The 24,093-nt window shown below is 40.7% G+C and overlaps 1 protein-coding gene across 3 annotated transcripts in view; it reads left to right on the forward strand.

The window, feature by feature from the left end:
* Window positions 1-22,120, forward strand: part of MICAL2 (microtubule associated monooxygenase, calponin and LIM domain containing 2) — a 133,211-nt gene extending 111,091 nt beyond the window's left edge. For all 3 annotated transcript variants that reach the window (XM_065065319.1, XM_065065318.1, XM_065065320.1), the window contains 6 exons: window positions 7,122-7,213; window positions 9,283-9,375; window positions 11,309-11,402; window positions 16,791-16,890; window positions 17,967-18,040; window positions 18,966-22,120. In XM_065065319.1, coding sequence (XP_064921391.1) covers window positions 7,122-7,213; window positions 9,283-9,375; window positions 11,309-11,402; window positions 16,791-16,890; window positions 17,967-18,040; window positions 18,966-19,150 — 638 coding nt within the window. In that variant the 3' untranslated portion in view covers window positions 19,151-22,120. The remainder of the gene's footprint in view (window positions 1-7,121; window positions 7,214-9,282; window positions 9,376-11,308; window positions 11,403-16,790; window positions 16,891-17,966; window positions 18,041-18,965) is intronic.
* Window positions 22,121-24,093: the final 1,973 nt, after the last annotated feature.

The following is a 24,093-nucleotide window of genomic DNA, read 5'->3' on the forward strand; positions in this document are numbered from 1 at the left end:
TGTTTGCTTGCAAGAACAAGGTTCGTGTTAAAATCGCAGATGAGTCTAAGAAATATTGATGTCAGACAAAGAGCAATTTGAGTAATCTGAGTGTAGGCTCAGAAGGAATTAAGTGCACAGTTTCAGGTACAAAATATGAGGTATAAGAAATGTACCTGTCTTTCTCTGTGGTCCGTCTTTCCACTAGCCCACTGCAGAAAGTCACAGTTGTTTAATTAAATAATCTACAGAATTTTATTGGCATACCTGTTTGTTTCTTACATTATTAAATTGCAACTCAGACTGTAACCCCAAAACTGCTGCTGTACTGCAGCATTAAAATAACGATCTATATGTAAAATGTGAAGTCACCGAAGTGTCCTCCGTGCGCTGCCAGCTCCTTTTTGTCTCCTTTCTGCTTCAGAGCTGCTGCATACTGTGATGAAGATATACAGTACATACGAGGCTTGATCTAGGGCTCATTGAAATGGATAGAATAACTCCCACTCTTGTTCCTGAACTTTTGAATCAGATTCTTGGAGCATCCTTTATCTAAGAACTTGCAAACCCAGGCATGCCCATGGAGCCAGGGGATGCTGGGGAATGGGCTGGAGCCACAGGGAGCTGCTGGTGCTCACGCTTGTCACACTATAGTCTCAAACGGGAGGCTTTTTCTGAGTCTGTACATACTCATCACACATCAACTAAGCCAAGCTGACTTGCTCTTAACTAGATGTATTACAATAATTAGTACATTGTGTTCCAACTAAAATGGGAAGAGTTCTTATTAGGTTTGAACAATACTATATTTTATTTTAAATATATTTTAAAACATGCTGGTTTAATATGAGTTGCACTCCTCTGCTGTGCAAGCCAAAAGCAGGATTAATAAATTATTATAATTATTTAACATAAGCATTGCAAAGTCTGTTCAGAAGAAAAAAATGTGCCTTTGATCTCGCCATTTGCTCAGTAATCTGCCATCTTCAACGTTTCAACATTACAGCTCCCTCAACTTTTTCAAACATTTATATTTGAGTAAATCAAACTGGTAAAGAGCCAAGTCCTGCCTGGCTCTCTAAAATGGCATTTCTGTCTCATATTGGTACTTATCTGAGGCCCAGGCTTGGCAAACTCCAGTCATGAACTGATGACGAGATTTAGCCCATATTACATGTCGTTATTTTTCTCTTTTGAAATTTACCATGAACCTCAGAAAATTTATTTTCTTTAAAGAAAAAAAACCTATTCCCAGCATCTTGCAGAACTCAATTTAGTGAGGCTCTTTCTCATACTCCTCTTGGCTCTTTGCAGTAGGGATTTTTTAATACTATTTGAGGCTAGACAAACTTGTTCTGTGCAAATATGGTTGGTCTCACATTATGCTGGTGTTTTCTCCCCCAGCGGGCTTGTGGAGCAAAGAATGAGCTGGGTGATGAAAGTCCATGGGCTTGGATTGCGACTGGGCAGCTCATTGAAGAGAAGTCCACTGAGGATTAAACACATGCTTAGAAACCACTTCCAATTTAGAAAGCTCCTGAACCGAAAAATGTTTGGAGGCTGGGCGAGTGTTGAGAGAAGGAATTGCATATGACTAACCAGTGCCTTTAGACATCCACTGCTGGAAACAGACTGGAAGTCTCACCCAACACATCTACTTTTACGTTACGTTGCTCATCTTTCCCTGTGCTTCATCTTAGTTAATTCATCTGCAAATATACGTCCAGATGTCTTCGCTATGCTGATGGTGGCTTCTGCATTTCACATTCAGGTGTCTGCCCAAACTAAAATTATATTCTCTCCTTCTGTCATCTCCTGCCAGGTGTTCAGCCACCAGCTGAAGCTCAGATGAGGAAGCAGAGATCTTAATTACTCGGTAACAGATTGCCTGTTGCTCAAACTTACTCCTGCTGTTACGCTTTCCATACAGGTGATTTCACCTTCTGATATGCAGGCCTGGTCTAAAGGCTTTCTGGCTGACACTTTCTTTCTGTTTCATAAGAGCTGCTCCTCAGAGTCACTTGGAAATTTTGGGCTGTGCAGAGATGCAGCTGCACAGACTTTCTGTGTGGGACTGAGATAATTCTAACTGAATAAATGGGGGTTCATGCACTGATTTCAGTTGAGCAATTGGTTTAACAAAACAAAACCAAACAAAAAAAAAACCTATCTAAGTTTGCCTGTGGAATATACAAATGTCCCCAGGTAGGCACACTGGAGTTTTTAAGTGCAATGCCAGCTTTTTGATTTATTGCACAAATATCTTTGAGGCTTTTGTCCTTTGATTCCTTCTTTCTGTTCCAACCTGCAGTTAAAAATACCCCCAAACTTGATCAATAAAATTGATCAATCAGATGATTAACTGTTCTCTCCTAAGCCAACTTGCCCTTTTGAAATTAAAAAAAATGCCAAAGCGCCATGTTAGCTATAGATATTAAAAATCATCAATACCACAGAAAAACAACAGTAAAAAGGGCAAGGCTAGGTGGTATGAGAGAGTTGTGGTCAGCAGTACTTGTAATGAAACACAGTCGTGGATCCAGAGTTTAGGTTACTTCTTACAGACAAAACTTCTGAAGACCAGCCCAAGAAGGCAGTTGGTTATGGCAGATGTTTGTGCCTCTGGGTTTGATTCGTCATAGCGATGGAGGGTGGGAGACATATTTCTGTCTCTGACAGAATAGGGATTGCATGAAAACAGCCCTAGGATTGTCCCTTAGATGAGATGGGAGCTGTTAGCTCAGTTTGTGACCGTGTGTCGTTAACATGGCTCGCTTCATTAAGCAGGACAACCAACTCAGCTGATGAGAGAGTTGGACATGTTATGAACTCACTTTGCTGGTTTTGTGCACTTTTAGATTGAAAAGAGATTGCTTGCAAAGATTTCAGATTCATACATGGTTCTCATTACTGCATCTTTGTACCGCTAAAAATTTGTGTGCTTGCAGTATCCTTGTCAACTAGGGCACTGTTATCTCAGTGATTTCATCTTTTAGAAGGGGAACTGAGGCACGGCAAGATTAAATTACATGCCTAAAACCACATGAGAAATCTGTGGAGAAGCAAAGATGTGAAATCAAATAGCCAAGCCTACTCTTGATTTCTACTGGCATTTTTTTTTTTATCTCCTACCTCATGCCAGTTCCCATCTGGTTTGATACACCAGTGTCCCAAGAGAAATGTGTAGCTTTGCCTCTCTCTTTTGTAAAATACTGAAGTACTTATAGTGGTCATGATTAACTCCAACGACCTTATAAAAATATGCGATCTTGAACACTTACAGAGGAAGCCAACAGATTAATGTAACATTATGTTATAAACCCAAGACTTTCTGTGCATTTAGACTACAGTCATTACCGCGACACAAAAGCACCCCAGAAGGGGAGGTGAGCTGTGCCATGCAGAGTGACGGCAGTGGTGGCGTTCCCTGTGAATCTCCAGGACAATCAGCAGGGCTCCCACATCTAACACAGTCACCTTCTTAACCTCTTCATATGACACCTCCCTCTTTGCTCAGAGCACCTCAAGTTTCCCAGGAAATGCAGTACCTTAGATCTACCTGTGAAGGGAGGGGTTCTCAAAAGCGCTGCGCTTTGGTCCAGTTGATCGCAATGAATACAGTGATGGTTTTGCTGGCGTTCAATGGCAGCACACTTAGGCCAAAGCAAAGTGTCTTTCAGGCCCACCCTGGGATTACCAAGCTGTAATGAGCTGGCCACAAGAAGGAATTTTAATTTTATGGATGTAGTTTTTCTTATCTCTTATGACATACACATATGAGGATAGCAAGTCCAAATATCAAAAATTGGAGGTTTCCTCCAACTTTGTACTTTGAAGCATATTTTGTGACACTGTCAGATTCAATAACAATTATTAATAATTAATACTCTGTTTCCTGTTATTTAATAGTTGTAAATCAGGTATGCTGGAGAGGTCTCTTGACCAAACTCCTAGTAGCTACTGTGAGGTAGAAATCAAGAATAGATTAATAAAGATTTCAGAAATATTAGTTCCTTTCTCTTTTATAATTAAGAACTAAAGCTATGGCTGACCATTCTTAGTGATATTAGCTGGGGAGGAAAAGCTGTAGTATAATGTGTTAATTTGGAAGTTAGGGACACACTAGAGTACTTAAAAAATAACTCCCATCTTGAAGGAATGAGAAAGCCCAAGTCTAGAAGAGTTGTGTTAATATTTGGAAAAAAGGTATGTTTTTGAAATCATTTCTGTAGCTATCAAGCTTTTAGGCTTGACATATTTGGAGTAGACAAATTATTATTATCTAACTTATTGCAGTTCTATGTTTCAGATTTAAATAACCTGTAAGTGTAAAAGTCCCTAAGTTGAACATTTTTATGTGTGAACTCCTTGTCCAAATCCTCACAACTGGCAGCTAAATTCTGCCTATCTCACCACTTTGGAGATACGAAAGATTAATGCTCAGTCATCCGTAGTAGAACATATAGATGCCGTAATACAGAAAAGTGCTGGGTGTATGTTGTTGTGGGTTTTTTTTTTTCAATAGTATAAACTTGTGGTATTTTTCTCTAGCTCTGCATAAAGCAAGTTCATCCAGTGATGTAATTTCTTACTGTGCTTGTTATAGTTGTCTTGAACTGTTGTATAGTTGAAATTTGGATCTGGGGTACATTTCAGAGCATATTTCTGCTCTCTCCCACAGGAAAACAGCCAAAGAAAAATAATTCAGCAGAGCACTGAGTGGCTGCCCTTTTAATGTTGAGAGAAATGCACTGTCCAACTGTTTCTATATATCTGAAATGTGGCAGGACCACACATCTGGGAGCCAAACCTCAGTATTCTCATCCCAATTTTGTCACTCTTTGCTCTGTGTTTCCAGGAACCTCCTTGCAGCAGCCTATGCTTCAATTATCCACATTATATTAGCAGAGAACATCAGTGCTGTGAAATGTATGTGCAATAAACATGGCAGAGACCATAACTGTCAATGCATACAGGTAGACCCATTGGATGCCTCATCACTGAGCTGTTTCACACGGTCACTCATCCCGTAGGTTTCTTGGGTGGAGATGATGAAGGATGTTGCTGGTTGCAGACTGTTGTCTCCCAGAGCTTTGGGTACCACATGTTGTGGAAGGCTGAGCTGTTTCAGAGCAATCTAAATGGCTTTTATCTGCAGAGCAAGGTGCAAATACCTGCATCTCCATAGCAGATAGATTATTTACATCCACAAAGCCTATTCCGTGCAGAGACACTGGCTTCCTAGCGCTCATGAGATAGCCCTCAGAAGTCCCTGGGGAAGTCACTGACCCTATCTCTGTCCCAGAAAGGCAAACAGCTCCTGAGTCACATCCCCAAGGAGGAGGCAGGTGCCCTTGTGTTACAGCAGGCTGCTTTTCCGCTAGATCTTGTAACGCTTATTAAATTATTGATATCGCTCAAGGAGGAGGACACGGGAAAGCAGTCACTTATTCCCACAGCTGAGAGAATAAAGGGAGCGTGTAATTGCTTGTGCTTCCAGCCCTGCTGGGCTGTAAGGTTTGCCGCTTGCATACTATGGAATTTGATTTCACCAGTGGCCTGATCGCAGGGTGGTCACTGCAGACTGTTGGTTGCACAGGGAAAAGCAAGGTAGGTGAGTTTAGTCCTCAAAAGAAATTGTGATTGTGATAACCCCCGATGCCTTTATCTGTCTTGTGTGTTAGGAAGGCTCTTAAGGCTGAGTGTCCATGCTGGGGACAGAGATGGGGTGGAGGTCTGGAGCAGGGAGGTCACTTGGGGGGCTGGAATCCCACCTGGCATTTCTACCAGGGGTATTCTGCCTCCTGCTGCCACCCAGCAAGCCGTCCTGCAAAAACTAGAGCAGGACCCACATCTGTTCAACTGCACCCTCTGAGCTTGGAGCTTCATTGACACAAGGACGGGGTGCTTCTAAAACTGAGATGGTTGACCCAAGTCAGAATTTCTGCCTCTAATTACTTGGATTTACTCTCATTGCTTTACCACCTGGGGCGAACATGTCTCATGGATCCTGATTTTAAATTAGGGCCTGAGACAGAAGTCTTGCTTCAGGACTGGGATCCAGGACAAGGCAGAGAAGAAACATTTACACGAGGGGAACGGGAAGTGATTTTAATCTGAATACAACTTGCATTCAGAAGGCCAACTGTTACCTCACAGATACAAAGAAAAACAGCACTGTTAGCTTTAAGTAATGTACATTTCCAAGATGTTGCCCAGCTGTTAATCATTAACCCTGTAGCAGGTTGAAGTGTAGAGACAGATGTTCCAAAAGCAGTTTTATTTTCTGAAATAAAGAGAATGAAGCTATGAATTAGACAAATTAAGAAGAAATTCAAATATTTACACCCAGATGAAACAAGATGCTGGAAAAACAGGCATGATAAAATTGCTGCAATTAAATGTAATTTAATTTAGAATTCTGAAAGCATGCTTCTTCCAAAGGCAGCCTTTGAGTTTTCCTTATGGAGTGCATTGTTGTGATGTATGGATTTTCCTGACTTATTATGGCATTTTAATCAACAGTTCAATGATGTGATAATATTCCTAAAGCAGAAAAATAACTGACGTTTGTTTAGACATAATTAATGAAATATTTATGTTGCATGAGGCTGTGTGATAAAGCCTTGTTCTCTTAGTCCATTTGCTTCTGATTACATTTGTGATTTTTTTATATGACCAGACATTCTGACGCCAACTATTTTACACTGAGCAGATGTCATGTAGTAAAAATGGGTGCCAGATGCTACAAACCACATAAGGGTAATTTGTTTAAGAGCTGGCTCAGACTTTTTGCATTCAATTACACTCTATAGTGAGCCTTACACAATCATTTGAGTAATATGGCTAACTTCAGATATACATTTTAATGAATGTTGAGTGCGTTCAGAACAGCATGCTACATGCAGGGTGTTCAAGGAATTAATTTATTTGTGTGTAATACCTGAAAAAAAAATATAAATAAAACAAAAATACTCAGACAGTGTTTTTGACACGGATCAAAAATTTAATTAATACCATCAGCCAAATTTCCACATTGCTCTCTGTGCTCCTGATTAGAACTCAGGGCAGGTGCAAAGTGTCTGTGTGAGTTAAAGAACAGTATTTTTTGCTTCACTGACTGTTTTGTTCCTGCATTTTAGGATGCACACACCTACCTGTCAGACAACAAGCTGAGTATTCTACTTCTTCCTCTGATGATGAATTTGAATCCAAGCCTTCAGTCATAGACAAGGTAACCTTGACTTGGAAACAACGATATTTCCTCGGTTGGACTGTGTTTATGATTCATCAAATGATTTTGATCTAAAACACACAGCAGTTTCTCAAAGTGGGGACTGGAATGTTTTATCCGTGGAGGTTACAAGTCATGGAGAGAAAACACATTAAAACTCTTTAAGACAGATGAACATAAAAATTTCATCTTTGGATCTTTAATTCCCCCAGGTTACACCAGCACTGACAGAAGAGGTCTTAATTTGACAAACAGACATGTTTCACTGAAACCACTTTGAAGCTGCATTCTTAAGTGGCTTTAATATGTATCCCAACAAGCAAACTATTGAAAAAATTAAACCAAACAGATGCAGATTTCCCTTAGGGTAATAACAACTTCATTTCAGAGGCGCTACGGGCAGGTTGTGTGGAAAACGCTGTGTTTATCCTAATCAGCACGACTGTGTGAGCCACGAAGTCGCACCCGACCCTACATGCCAAACGAGCTCGGCTGCACGTGGGGGTCTCTGAGCCCAAACTCGGCTCCTGCGGCTACTAGCAGGAGTGCTGGGGTTAAAGCACGAGTGAACTCTTGATACCCAGCTCTGATTTGAAGAAACAGAGCTTTTATTTCCTGCATAGCTCATCAGAAATTTGTTTACCTCTTTCCTGTGGAAGGAATATCAGTAAGTGGAATTAATAGTATGAGGTGACCTTTTGATTTGTTGCCTTCGAGGGGAGGAAAAATAAGAAAGGTAAGCAAAGCAGGACGCTGCCCAGTACGCTGAAAAAAGAGCCGAGCTGAAAGCAAAGTGGGGCTTTGAATGGAAACCCGATTGCGCAGCCCTGGAGGAACCAGAGCGCCAGGAGGCAGAAGCGCAGCAGCATGTGGCCAATGTCTGTGTCAGGATGTGCTGAGAGGTCAGAATTCATAATTCATCTTTCCTGTCACAGGAAAGACAACCTATAGTGAGATAATATTATGGTGAATTCAGTAAATTTTAAACAAAATGGAAAAAAGAAGGGAGACGTGGGAGAGAACTGGACAGGAGCAGCTCTGGCAGCTGCAGGACAGGCAGGAGCAGGCGGGGAGGCAGCGCTGCTGGGGCAGCTGCCAGAAACAGGGTGACCGAGCAGCTGTCACACCCGGGCGTTAGCAGTGACTCAGTTGTGATGGACATTTGCTGCTCACCTTGTCTCTCTCAGCTGCCTCCTAGCACCTCTTTCTGTGCCAGCTCTGGCTGCTATTTTGCCGGTATCACAGTTTTTCTTTGGGAAAACTCGGTGGGAAAAAGCTCAGCGGCTTCCTGACTTGTTAGTTTCATTTAATTATCTTGTCTACAATCCTCGTATATTCTGTCTCCTCCAAAATGGGAAAACTACAGCCTTGGAGCACTTCTAGAGAGCTGGGGTCAGGGGCAAGCCGGAGCAGGCGCGGGCGGTTCCGTCGCCAGCCCCGCAGCCCGCGCTGCCCCGCTCTCCCGGCAGCAGCGACGGGAGCCCCGGGGAAAGCCAAAAACCTCTGTAATGCAGTAGAGAAATGACACTGGGGAAGGTTTTGTAGGGCTTCAGGTAGGGCTCTGTGATGGCTGTTTCTTTTGGATGCATCCTTCTTACTGTGTTACAAGCGATCTAAAGTGAATTTTACTACTTAGTAGCTATAGCAGTAGAAATGGGTTGAGTTTCATTAAACTGGAGCTTCCTACTCCATGTGGCTGGTTTCCTTCCTGATCATGGTGATATCCACTGCAGCCATGTATAGTGGTATGATGTACATGGCCAGCTTCATGATCCAGCCATCTTTTATTGATAAAGTTCATACTCACAATAAGAGCTTGTAATGTTTCAAACATGTAGGCAAATGCATGGAAGTATTCCTACACGAACATTTTCATTCCAGCTAGGTTGCCTGAGGCACCCTGCAGTAGCTTACCTTGCTTTGGGCAGGGGAGTCAGGTTAGATGATCTCCAGAGATCTCTCCCAGCCTCAATGGTTCTGTAATTCTGGGAAGGCTTGTGGAAAACAGTAATGGCATACTTATGCTTTGATTGCCTCTTTTTATTTTTCCCCCTCTCTCTCTTTCATAGGCAAAAAGAACTCTCAGAAGGAGAAGAAAGCTTGAGAAGCACACAAAGCAATTGATTAAACAAGAGGAGCTGAAGAGGCTTCACAAAGCCCAGGTGAAAACGTAGTTTGCAGATGTCCCATTTGTCTCCCAAGAGCGACTAGCAAGGATGGGGGTACCCAGTGTGGGGTCTGCACCTCCCCTCACTCCTCATGCAGGTTTCTGCAGTGAAATCCACCCAAAACATCAGGAGCAGGAAGATGTGTGTGGCAGGGCCCTGCATCTCTATATGTGGCAAATCCACATGTGCCCCAGGAGATGATCTGAATTTTGTAATTGTGTATAAAGAACAAGATGGATAGTAGGTGGAAGGAACAGAAGAATACACTGAGCAAGAGGGAAAGAAATTGTAAGGGGAAATAGCATCAGCCCCTGAGAATGTAAAAGACTCAGATGTTAGCCCTGTGTACTACAGGAGGGTACGAAAATACATTAATGGGTTTTGTTCTCTCTCTAGTGAAATAGTGAAAGTGAACCATTTTCTTAATGATGCAAAGTCACTTCACTTTGTACAGGCCCTGCTCTTTGAAAAATGCTGGAAAAATCTCAGGCCTCTGCTAATGTTTTATTATTTCCAGTTACAGTTCAAAGATTTTGGGAATGCACTTCTGCATGACTTAATCTCAGACTGGGTTCTCTCATGTGGCAACTTTTTCAGGTGTATCTGTTTCACTCACGACACATACCTATCTATATGCATGTATATATTTATAAAACTTAATGGCTCGTGTGGCCATTAGCACTTTTTGTGTGTGTCTGTACTGTAGCACGGGGCAGAGAAACCCAAGCTAGATTTAATCTCATTAATTCAGGTTGTAATGGTAATCAAGATATTGCAGTGAGGAGAGCAGGCTTTTTGAAAGCAGAATTGTCCATAATCTTCTGTTGTATTACTATAGCAGGTGGACAATTTTGGATGGAGCTTCCACTTGCTATTTCTGGACCAAAATCACATTAAAAAAGAAAATCAAGAAGTTGTTTTTCAGATGTGAACCTGAAATCTCAATTTTTGCAGACATCACTGCTTTTGCAAAAAGCATTACTGGAAAGGAGATAAATTTTTTGTTTGAACCAGAGAGTGGATTTTAGAATATGCTAATATCTACCCATTACTATAGTATCTGTGACAGAATAAAACCCATGGGAAAAAAAGAACAGTATCTTATTTAATCCAAAGAGCAATTATGTTATAGTTTTGTCTGAGAATTGTAAATTTTCTCAAGGTAAAATTAGACACATGCATGCCTTCTCTTATTTTACTGCTTTGTGGAAAGAATCAAGTCCAAACTTTTGGAACCATCTTTCACATTTGTTAGGCTGTTCCTGGGGGCTTGGCTTGGTCTGTCCTAACACAGCCTGAAATGGGAACTGCTGAGCATCTCTTTTTGACAATTCAACCTTTTAAGGTGTTTCATGCCTATTATCCACATGGCACCTCTGAAAATTGTATTTCAAAGGGGAGGGACCAGTGAATGCAGAAGTCCTTCCTGAAGTACCACTGAATTATCACTTCTTAGCTATTAGACCCTTTCCTCCCTGTGTCAAAAGCTTGTGAAATATAAAAGCAAAACAAAAACCAAAATCCCATGGACAACAAAATAGCTAGCAAAGCTTTCTAGCTTTGCTTCAATATTTATATGGGCTTTATTCATGTAGCATCTTTGAATACGTACCTCTGAATGTGTAAAGGTATTGACTTCTCACGCTTTGAGACATAGAAATGTTGTGATCTCTGTTTGACAATGGGAGAGCTCAAGTTCAGAAAAACTGAGTTTTTTTAGCACCTATGATGTTTACCCACATAAAAGTGTGGACAGATACCCAGCGGAATTACTAATTTGCTTAGGCGCCTGGTGCCCTCAGTGAGTTTGCAAATCCCATGACTCCTCTGAGCCCTTCTCAAGCTGTTTCTCTAACCACTGAGACCATCTTTTGTCTCTGAATTTTTAAGCTATTGCTGTAGCTTTTATGTCATTACAATTTTGCAGGCTGTCCAGCGCCAACTAGAAGAATTGGAGGAAAGACAAAGAGCTCTGGAGATTTTTGGTGTTGAACTGGAGAGAGAACTAAGAGGAGAATCAGGTAAATGGATTAGTGTTTGTTTGGTGGTGTGTTTTTAACCTTTTTAAAAGCCAGAGGGTTTTTAATGATTGCCATAGAAAGAGTTGAGCGCAAAATCTGAAATGGAAGAGTAACTGAAAGAACAAACTGCTTACCTTTTTGGTCAAAATCTGTTAACTCAAGCACTTTTACACTGAATGCTGTAAGTTTCTGTTGGCTATCACAGATGTGGTATTATTTGCCTTGCTATCGAGCCTGAATCTACATTTCCCCCTCCCCATATTTTAAAAATCTCATCCTGAGCTTTACTTCATCTTCTGGAGGGAACCAGCATGGTTTCCAGGAGCTGTATCTCAGTTACCAAGTCAGCAGCACCCGTGCCTAGTAACAGAGTCCTTAATGACTTCTCCCAGAGTGTGAAATGCCATTAACATGATTAGAGCTGGTGGCCACAGCAGCACACAGCCCTGAACCCCTCGGCCTTTCCCCCGCTGGGTGGAAGATAACAAGGATGTTGTCCTGGCCACAGCTGGAGAACAGGTTGTCGCTGGCCTGAACCAACTAGTCCCAAGCACCCAGGACTGCGGTGTCTTCCTGCCAGCCCAGTCTGACCAGTGCTCCCCCGTGCTCGTGGGGGAAGCTGGGGAGAGCTTCTGCAGAGGGATGGGACACCGGGGGGCTCCTGCCAGGCTCAAAATGGGGATGAACGTGTGGATCACATGTGTAAGTGACTTCAGAGGGGGCTGCGGTTCTGTGCTGATAGGAGCTGACAGCCCGATTGCAAACCTGTCTTTATTTACCTCTGTTTCAGAAAGCTGAACCTCGTGCTTTCTGTGACAGGCAGTTGCACAACACAGAAAACCTGGATATGTTTTGGCATCTGATCTTGTTGTTGTCTTAGCTAGGCAGCCCAGCATTATCTCTACATGATGGCTTTTTGAATGCCATATTTCTTAGCAGTTATCTTCCCTATTCCAACACTGAATTAATCAGTTCAGCAAGAGAGCATTTGCTCAACCTTTGATATTTATTAGCTAATTTCCTATATTTCATAGTATCAACCTATTTCAAATGTTATTTAAAAGGCTAGAATACTTTTTCTTACACGAAAACATAACCTTTTATCAAATGGCCCCCATCCTACCACCTGTGAGAAAGTCTGATAAAAAGACTTGGAGGATTTGGAGTGTTACCTTTTTTCGTTACTGACAAGTTGTATAAGGGTGGCTGTTTTTTGGAAACATCAAAAATATAGGGGACAAGAGCTTCTAGCTCTTGGGATAGACACTGAATACCAGAATAAATGGCCTAGAGCCACCTCTTGTTTTTGCTGTTTTGACAATCACATTTCCTAAAGAGGGCTGCCTGCCAAGAGATTGATGCTTCTCATTCTCTTCCCATCCTTAGTAATTGGATTGCCCTCATTAAGGTGAAAGTACTATTTTTTTTATCCCTGTTGATTGTTTGTGTGTAGGTGGCCAGTTACAAATAGGGCAGATACTGAAATGTAGGATGTTGCTGTGTCTCAATAACTCTTCTGGTGCAAAAGCATGAAGCTGTAAGTTTCCCAAACAAAATTGGAGTGCTTTGTTGCTTGTAATAATGTATGTGTAATGATGCAGGAATCAGTGAGTTTAATATTCTGTTCAACCTTCTTAAAAATAATGAGCATTATTGTTTAATGAATGACCAGTGTTTATTAGGTTAAGTTGTATTTAAGCAGGTCTGCGCTTATGTAATTCAAGTGATTTAATAGGTATTATTAAGGTAATTAGAAAACGATCACAGTTCAGCAATAATATTGAGCAGCAAAGGTTGTGAATAACCAAATTTAGAGACAGGCCTGCAAACACTAGTCTTCAGTGACATTTACGCAACTCTCCTCTAATAATTCTGTAAGCCTGGGATGAATGGCCCCTTTGTTAGGGGGAGTTATTCATTAGCTCCTCAACTGAATTAGAAGAGAACATGTGTGGGTGTGAAATGACTGCCATGAAGACTGATGAGCAAAATGAGGCTTCGATGATCTTCTAATTGTAGTGACAACTATTCATGCACTTAAAAAAAAGACATAATATCAGTCCTATGAATAATTTTTCATGCCTGTTATTCCCTTTATCCTGGTTCAAAATACTAAATAATAAATCAGTGACGTACCATCACTTTGTTTTCCACTGACATTTGTGGAAGCTTATTGAGATCTTCTGCCTACAAGAAAATACAGAAATAAAAATCTCAAAACATGTTTTCCACTGAAATTAGCATAACTGATCAGCTGACTAAACAAATGATGACGAATGATGGTAAAGATGAAAATCTGTGTTGAGAGAACATTAACAAATCTCTCCATGTTTTGGAAGGTGAACAAATATCTGCACAAGTTGCAGCTAGTTTTTAATTTCATAAGGAATATATCCAAGGCTTCTCAGACCTTACAACAGAGTTAATAGAGATCTGTTGAAAATCTGTAGGAATAAGGAATATGAGGTTTAGCTGTTCCTGAAAAGGAGCAAACGGGCCAAACCCCCTTTCTGTGTGACTGCTGTATGGAGTACCAGCGTTAGCATCATTCTGGAAAACAAAAGGTTGAAGTTTTGAGAACAGTGTTCAGTAAATGCTCCTCTGCAGTCTGTCATTCCCCCAGCAGTGAAGAATATGGAAACAGCCACAATGCACTTAGAAGAATATCTGACTTTCAAATGGGATCTAGGTTAAAGGAGACTTAGGTAAACCAGGAGGAAATTTTTGCTTTAGCAATCCTGTAAGAAAAAAAAAAACAGGCTCATAAAACAAACTCACAAGCTGTTTTCCCTCTAACCTTTAAACAGATCTGTTGTGTTGCGTCATGCAAAATACTTCATTGGCTTGTTCTGCCCTTGGAAGGCATAAAGCACTCCATCACACCTGAATAACTATTAACATTATTATAATATTAGCAAACGTTTGAAAAGCTCAGGGAAAAAATTGTCCCTGGGGACTCTTGGGGGGCATTCTGTGGGATGAAAAGGAGAAAAAACAAGGGCTGCTTTAATTTCAGCTTGCACTGAGGTTTCTGCTAAAATGAGTTGCATTTCTGCAAAGTGCATTACTCTTTGCCTACCTCAATCAACCAAGGACACACAGTCTTTTGTTAGAGATATAGAGATTTTAGAGTGTAAAGAGGAAACATTAGAAAAAATACAATATTTTTGCCTTATCGAGAAAATGGCAAACAAGACATAATAACCCTCTGTGTGTGTTCAGGACATATGCATACCTGCAGTTGCAGTGTTTTTTCTGACAGTAAGATAAATCAAATTTTGATGATAACTTCTGATGGTGGTATATGAAGACCTAAGGTTCTGCATACAAATGCTACATCCCTGCATTGAATCTGTGAGAAGTTACCATTGACACGTCCCAGTGAGAACTGCTCCAGCAGTGAAGTTTTTTTATCATTGCTTGCTGACCTCAGGATCCCACAGGAACACATCCATTACTGCCAAGTTTTAATGGAATCAGGCAGATTTCTTTGCCCTCTCCTGCTGTTTTATCTTCCTGTTTCATGGTAACCCCCGATTGGGGTCAAATCCTGATGAGAAAACACAGAAATGCACCCAAACCAGTGTGACTCCTGTCCTCGGCCTGGGGGCCCATGTAATTCCTCTGACGCTGGCAGGAGGTGACCCAGGCTCTCTGGGTGACAGGGCCTAATGAAGGCACGCAAATGGGCACCGATCTCAAGTACCCAGCGATTTCCCTCCTGCTCAGGAAGATTGTTAAAGGGCCACATTGGCCGAGATCATTACTGCTCACAGGAGATGGTCTACGAACTGCTGTTCTTCAATAGAGTCATATCTACTTTGTCACTAAAATGAGGGACAACTGAAGCAATAGAGGCAAGATGGTAATTCCTGGGGCCGAGGACAAAGCGCGTTTCAAAATGACAACAGAAAAGCATCCAAAATGCTGCCAACCTGTGCAGGACTCTGCTATCTCTTCACTTGGTAACCTAGTTTAATGATACTCTTGTGACTCTCATCTCTGAAGCTTGAACCTGAGACCTTTGGGCTTAAATTTCAACACTCTCGGTTGTCTGAAATAAAGGTGAAGTCCTTTATAAAGGTGAATAAAGGTGAAGGAAGGTTGTCTGAAATAAAGGTGAAGTCCTTTATAAAGGTGAATAAAGGTGAAGGAGCAATCATGTAAGTCTCCATCCACAGAGAACAGCCACGCTGGTTCATGGGGATTTGATGCCTGGTCGTCTAGCAGCATGATGTAAGGACTGAGGAGAGGAGCAGTGCATTGCTCTACCTGCCAGGGGCACCTCCTTTTGCTTTGTCCCAGCTCTGCCTGTCCCATGGTGGGTGTGTAACCACCATGTGCTGAGGCAGGAGCATGGGCTGGCTGCTCATTTTGTGCTTCTGAAGGGGGTGTCACCTGAACTGTTGCCTCACCCTGGGGTAGTGTAAGATATTTGCCTCCTGCAAGCGGTCACTGTTTTGCAGCAACGGAGGGCAGATGGGCAGAGCAGATGTGTGGGACATGTGTTGGCAGCACCGCTGCTGCTGCTGTTCTGCTGAAGGGTGGTGAGCTGGCTTTGTTCTGTGAAGAAAATGAGTGGAACATGTGAAGTGATGAGTGTGTTGAAAATGACAGCAAGGAAAAGAAATACATATGTGTTCTGACTCGCCACTGAAAACACCCAGGGGTGGTTCTTTGCCAAGCATTTTAGGAGCAGCAAAGGCCCTCACCTGATGAAAGAGAAATTGACCCTCCTCTTCAACAAGGCAGAGTCAAGCTGAGAGCATTCTGGGAGAGAGACCATCTCGTGTTTCATGTCTGCATAGTGCCTACCACCCAGTAATAATAGATTTGTCATGTCCCACAGCCTTACCTGTCATTCAAAGCATATGTAGATTTAGAGGCCAGTTGGCAAATGAATGGAAATTTGTGGAGGATTTTATTGTGCGTCTGATGCCCACCGCAAGCAGGGGCTAAGTTGATGCTTGCCAGCGTGTACATCCTAAAGTCTGATTGTGTTAATGGGCTTGCCAATTATACATACAGTTCAGCTGCTGGAGTCCACTATCAACAGAGAAACTATGTTATCAAAGGCAGAACTAAGAGAAAGAAAAAGTGCCCATTAAACAAGTCTATATCTTCGCTCGAAAGAAAAATCTTAATTTCCAAAACAAAAATGGTTTTAGTCTAATGCATCTTCTCTGTAATAAACTACAACATTCAAACAAATGTAGACAAGAATGTCATACGGAGACATTACTGATGTGAGTTACATAAGCAAAAAAAAAAAATCTCCATTTGGACTCATCAAGGCTTAAAAATGATGACTACTTAATATGAACTTCAGTTGTAAGAGCATTGGAAGGAAAGGAGATACTGCATACTTAATTCTACTATTTTAAACAGATTCAAGCGCAAAGGATGAAACTCAGACGCTACATGAATGGTTTGAGCTGGTCCTGGAGAAGAATAAATTAATGCGTTATGAATCTCAGCTCCTCATTATGTAAGTAAGGCCAAGCATTAGTACCAAAGATAGGGAGGGGAGAAGTGAAAATTGTACTCTCGTTATACCTGAACATTTTGCTGCATGCTGCAGTTTTAGATTGTCTTGGAATAAATGCACCCAGAATAGCTACAATCTGTTTTGAACACAGATTTTCAGTTGAGCCCTCCTCATCCTTCCCTCTAAGTGTTTCAGTTATTTAAATCCTATACAGTACTCTAAACCAGTACAGCATATAGATGTTCTGCCTTTATGTAATGTGCGGTTATAGAACACTGGGGCACTTTCTCCTGTGGAAGAAAAATAGTCTGACAAGTTTATCTCAGGTTTTATTGGACATAGGAGAAATGATCTAGGAATTCACTACAGTGATGAAACAAGCAGATACACCAAGCAAATAAAAATTGTCTCAGATGCCACTGTCTGTGGTTAACGGAAACAATATCGGCTGCAGCTCCCTCACCTCACCTCCTTGGAAACACACTCAGCAGGCAGGCGGAGGTGACTCTGAGCTATTTTCTCCACTATTTCTGGGCAATATGGGAAGGTGATGAGAGCTGCAGCAGTCATTGCTCACCCCTGGATTTCACACCAGTGCAGGCTGCTCATTGCCATTTATCATTGCCATATCGCTCAGCCAGCCCCCTGCCCTGCGTGCCGACCTGCAGCCCAGCCGCCAGCTCTGCCTGCCCCCAATTTCTCCCCAGCTGTGCTCATGCTGTCAGGGGCCAAACCTCTTCTTTTCCCTTCAGATGTCCTTGGTCAGACCCTTTGTGTGCGGGAGTGCTCAGTCCACTCATTGTGGGTGCCACCAATGAAGTACAGCTGGTTCAAGCCTCAAGTGTTGTGATGTATGAGGGAGCTTAATCTGATCTGTAATGCAAAAGGTGGTAGTGGTGCTTCTGGCATTGCTGTGGCAACATAAGCACAGGCAAAGCTTTTAGCCTTGACTGCCCGTGAGGAGAAAAGCTTGGATAAACAGAACACAGAATCTCTTGGTTGAAATAATATTAACATATATATCTTTATTGAAAAAAAGCTTATTCTTTATTTTATTTTTTTTTAATTGTGCCTAGAGCCCAAGAGTTAGAATTGGAGGACCACCAAAGCAGGTTGGAACAAAAGCTGAGGGAGAAAATGGCCATTGATGGTAAGTCAAAGGGGAGAGTATGCTGCAGCCCACAGTGACAGACCACGACCTTATGAGTCCCTGCTTGCTCCAAAAAGGACCAGAGTGGCTGAGGCTCTTCCTCCCATGCTCTTCTGCAAGTGCAGCTCAGCCAGCAAAATGCAACTTGTGAGAGCTGATCATCTGGCTTCTAGTGAAAACAGCTAAGCTGACCTGTCTAGTCTTACACTGAGCTGGATCAGAAGCACTCACACATGTAATTCCACTAACAGTGCTGTGCAGGCAGCAACATCCAGCTAACATGAGATGATGGGCAGCAATGAAAAGTAATTTCTTCAACCACCTAAACACAGAGGAGGTTATCTGCTTCTATGTTAACTGTGGCATCAGTGATTACTGCAGTATTTTGGAACTGCCTTCAGGTACTTGGGATTACAATTTGGGCTTGTCCTTTCACTTGGTATTAGAAAAGAGAGCATGGGGAGGAGGAACGCAGGGAGAAGGGGGGTTATATAGCAATGAATACCCCAAATAACCTGTTGTGTTCTAAGCACAGGGATTTTAAGTGACAGCAGTTTTCATAACATTTTCTGGAAAATACTTTCCATTTGGTGCTACATTTCATGGTTGGCCTTTTTACCTTTTATAAACTAAATTTAAAACACAGCTTAAATGTTTTTATAAACAAGTAGTGCTCTTCCTGTCCCTTCCAGTCTAAGTTTTGCTAAAATTTCTACTTAAGACATTAGGAAACTTAATGGTCAACCTTAGATGGCCCAAATGAAGAAGAAATTTCCCCTGAGCTGTAACATGAAAAATATTAACTGCTACTGACTTAATTTGTTATTGACTGTAATATTAATTCAACCTTTACACCAACAGTTAAAATGCAAAGCATAACAACAGAGTGACCTGGATTTTAACCTCTTGTTCTGTGATCTTTTAGACAGCGTTAAAGATGAGATGGATCTGAATGAGGAGGATGAAATTTTCACTGAGGTGATGAAGGTGATTGAAGAAAGAGACAAACTCATGTCTACCTTAGAGGAGCAAAGAGTGAAAGCAAAAGAAGAAGACCGGCACTTTGAAAGCATTGTATTATCTAGAGGCTATCAGCTGAGCAGGATTTAAACGGCCACATGCAAATAAACAGGATTTCAGTGGTATCTTCACAGGTATTTGTAGAGATAGTCTTCTGAAACATAAAGGAGCCCAAATTTAATCACGGTTTATTTGGGAAACAAGTTATTTTGTTACAAAAAGCTCTTAAGCCATTCTTTTGCTCACACTGGAGCGAGACATTTCACTGTCAGCTTAAAGGATCACAGGAATACGGCACAGGACTGAATTTACATGTCCGATGGGCATCTGGGTCTGTGAAAAGGAAATCAGCTCTGTTGTTTTCCTGGAATTTTATTTCAATGCTGAGAACAGAGTTGTTGAGAAACACGATGACATGACTTAGTATTTTTGAGACAGCATTGCTCCCATCTTTTTGTCTGAATCTGTACGTGATTTTGTTACTACTTGGGCACAGCCAGCCCATGTTGAACTATTTAAAGGTCAGAAAGCAAGCATCTCATATAAAATAAGGTTAATTTTTGTTTCTGATGGAGGAAGGGTCATTTGATTAGTAACTGCATAGAAGCACCCATTAAAACTACTGCAAATGCAATGTTAAATTAATTTTCCAGGTATTTGTAAGTTTTAGTGCACTGTGTATTTTTGAACAAGAAGTTAAAGCAATATTAAATCCCTACATTTTGTAAAACGGTAAGGGATTATCAAAAGGGTACCTCCCCTTAAAACTGTTACATGCTCAAAAAAGCTTTTGTATGTCACAGATTAAGGTATTTTCTAAACTGTGCTAAATGGTAGTTTATAAATAGTAATCCAGACTAACTGCTTTACAATTGCATGATAAAATACATCGCAAATAGTATCACAGGATGTGACGAGTGGTATAGCAGTTAAAGATCTCCCTGAGAATAATTCCTCAAAAGGGTTGCAAAAAATGTTGAACTTGTTCACGTCAACACTTGATAGAAAATGTTACAGGTATATTTAAGCTCCATTCATCTTGCTGCTCAAGAATATATATGCATATTTTTTGCTTAAACGAACTATCTCCTATCTTTTTTGTACATACATCTGTAGATATTGGCAAAGCAGATGTGCAGAAATTCCCCTTAGTATTCAATGTAATTTAAATACTTTCTTAAATCTGAGATAATTCTGCAATTTAAGATTGGTAGTATTCCCAACTGTATGTATGATGCACTGTATTTTCAAACTGAAAAAACAAGGAGAAACTGCGAGAATGTTTCTTTTTGAAGATCATTTTACCTCGTGCTCTGAGAAAATTTGATGTTCTCATTATTTTGTGAATGGTGCTAATTTGCAGCAGGTGCTTGTGGTACAGCCAAAGCCAGAAGCGTTCATGTTACCAAAGCTTTAAATTCAAAAAACCTTTTGGTAAGTACTTGTAGGGTAGGAGACATGCTGGATCCTGTCACAGTAATTTATGAATGATCTTCAGATTTTGCTGTATTGTAAGAAATTTTAAATACCCTTTCTAAAAATAAAAGCAACATTTTACTATTGACAGCAGATAAATAATACATCTCTATTGGTGAAAGGAACATACTATTGTTTTGCAATATTTATGTATTTATATTTATTTATTAGACTGTTTAAAGAGGATTAGAGTGTCTGGTTGTATTATACAGTTTGGATGTTGCCTCTGATTTTGATTGATAAATGTGTATTTCTTACAGCTACGTATAGGTAAATCTGTGCATAGTAAACAGTGTTCTCAGTTACCATTGCGTGAAGGGATACCCTTAAAATATAGCATGTAGGGCTTCAACAATAAAATTTATTTTTCATCTCCATAGAAAGACATAGCAGAATCCCTGAACGTGTTCCAAAATTACTCCCAGACCTTTTCTCCCTGTCATTTGCAGGCTAAGCACACCTGATCTTCAGTTATATTTTTATTGAGATGGATTGCAGTGACTGATTTTAAAACTAACTCTATTACTCAAGATTGACACAAAGTAGGAACAGGCAGGGCAGCAACAAATATTTTAATTTTCTCTGTGGAGATCTCCTGGTATTTCCAGCTTTGTGGAGAAAATTTCTGGATTTCCTCACTGTTCCCAGAAACCTCATGTAATCCCACACAAGACTGTCTAGAATATCTATCCCAGTTTTCTGTAGAAAATAGAGAGAGTCATAATGCTTTCAAGGTATTTTTTAAAAGTTTTAAAGCAAACTTCTTAGTGCTTCGCACAAGACGGGAATTCAGCACAGAAACCTCAGTCATACCAGTCAAAGATTGTGGGTTTTTTCACCTGACTTTTACAATCTAAAATGTCCACTCACCTTAGCGCTGCTGCCATACAAAGAGGAAGGGCAGCCTCAGAGAAACACGATGCCCCTAGTCCTGAGGAGGAGACCAATGCGAGAGGGCACTCTCAGCTCCCAAGATTTGAGTTATTGAGAGTACTAGAGTCAACAGAAGCTGAGGGCCATCAGCATTTTATGGACCTCAAAATTATTCTTTGTAAAAAGATACTTTTCTGGATGTTATGTGGTCATAACACATGGTCCACCCGAAACTGCAGGTGTCCTGTATGTCCACCCTTGGGCGGGAAAACCTGTCAGGCTGCTGCTGTCCTGCCTGATGTTAAGTACCGCACAAGATTAGATCAAAACATGAACTATGCAGGTGATTTAGAAAAATAAGACGCTCCTAAGTCATCTAAACCAGGTCTTCATATATTGTGAGTGTAAATAGGGCCAAAAAAAAAGAGATAAGCTATGTGCACTGCTCACAGGTCAGTTTAATATGGTTGTCTTGTATTAGAATTGTATTCAAACATTGGTTTGGTTATGAATTTTCTTGCTGCTCAATCTTTTCTGTAAATTGACTCACTAACTTATAATAGATTTGTTCATTTTTCAGTCCTTGTCACTGTCATTGTTGGCTATAATGGGATGTGCTGGAGTGTGTTGACTATGTCTAAATGGACAAGATGTGAGCAATTTTCCATTCGAAGAAAAATAAAATTCATCTCAGTCTTGGAATTCCCTCAATCATTTGCATAGTAATTTCTCTCCACTGTTATCTACAATGTAATAATGTGTGTCTAGGAAAGATCTATAGATAAGAAATTTTATCAGTTTCTTAATTCATACACTGGTAAGTAAATCACACCATCTTGCAGTTCACAGATTCCTTTAATATTTTAGGAATAATAACACCCTGAAGTTACAGGGCATGCAACTCTAACACATGGGGTTGCAAACTCTGTGACATCAACTACTTCCTCACATTTCTACATAGGAATTCACCACTTCGTTTCCTTAGGCATGGCATACAAATTATAGCAGCTCCCTGAAGACTTGAAGGAAAAATGTCACCGCATGGAACACCAAGAATTGGTGATCAAAACCTTAACTGCTAATTTTCAAATTCCATTAACCCCTACTAGGTCATCTCATTTTGTTGCATTCTGCTGGTGGGAGAGACTTACAGAGCAAGGCAATGTGATACTCGAGATGAGAAAAGTGGATAAGTGAGATTTGGGCTTATGTTAGTGCCTGCACAGTTCTACCCTGCTCAGTGACTCCAACTGGTTGAGAGTTCTCTTCAGAGGACAGATGGACAGCTGCTTCTCTTCAGAGGACAAGGTAATTTTTGGCATATTTGAACTGAGGTTTTTATTCTACTGTCATGTCCTTTCCCTTTCATCTTGTGTGTCTCAGAGGCAGATGGGCATGGTGGCGACTCCTCTGGTAATACCAGACAGAAGTTCTTAGGACTGCACGGTAATTACCAGCCTGCTGGGTTTATTGGAAGTAATACAACAGACTTTTATCCATGTTCAAAACCTTGCAGTTAACTTCAAATGATTATAGGTCTAAAGAAATCCAGTTGGGTGAGAAGCTCAGGAAAAAGATGTTGTAAGCCATTATTTAACTCAAGATCAATCCATTTGCCTCCAAGGTAAAGGAATGCCTCGCTGATTTTTACAGTATTTGGCCAGGTTTCTCTGGGCACAGGCAACAAAATTAGAAATCTTGTGCCTTGAAACCTCTGCTTTTTACTCTAATATGTATGTGATTTCAACTGAGAATTTCACTTTACTTCAGCAGACTCTTTCCAGAACGATATAGTCTGTTTTCTTTCCTGCTTGAGCAAGTAACAGGATGTGGCTTAGCAGATTGGAGATTCTGTACATCTTTTAAGAATCTGCTGCTGTTAAGATCTAAAGCTGTCCCTGCTTGGTTTTGCATGGACCATACAGTTTTGACATAGTTTAGCATGATGGGTTTGCTAGATTAGCATGTCAATACTGTCCCTGCAGCCTTCATGGCAGCCGCATCTCATGAATCTAGATCTTGGCAAATACCTTGTAATGAGTAAGGTATTTTCTGGATTTCACCTAAAGCTTTTTGCTTAATATTTATAAACAAACTGTGGTTTCTTCTGTTGGCTCTAATGAACTACAGAAAGAGATCTGATAGCCCTGTGTGCCAACAATGTGCTTGCTGGGATATTCATGTAACACAGATGTGCAAAATTACAGGTACCAGTGAAGGGCACAAATAAAGCTTATTAGGAAAAAAAATATAACTTTTTTTTTTTTTTTTCCCTAAAACTATATCAAGAAGGCCAGATGTAAATGCAAGTAAAGTTGGACCAATATTTATAAATAACTGATTGATGGAATGACGCAGTACCAGAAGCATTAAATGCTAGGATGATGTCCTCAACTTACTGCAAAGCTTAAAACTCACTTCCCTTCCTTTGCAATTTTGCAAATAATCTCTGTGACTGTATACAATGTTACTTTTTATCTTTCATGTACATTTTTCCATATTGCATCTTAGTCTATCTTTTTTGCTCCTTGATGTACAACAAAAAATACATTGTACTTTTAAAGAACCTGTTTGGAAATACTCCAGTACCTTTATGAAACTACTTTATTATTTGTCACATTATTTATTTAAAGAGAAGATTCTTATCCCAAAGAAGCTGAAAGTTGAGTAGAAAGCATAGCGCT

This window comes from Columba livia, chromosome 5 (assembly GCF_036013475.1).
Source record: "Columba livia isolate bColLiv1 breed racing homer chromosome 5, bColLiv1.pat.W.v2, whole genome shotgun sequence".
Lineage (NCBI taxonomy): Eukaryota > Metazoa > Chordata > Aves > Columbiformes > Columbidae > Columba > Columba livia.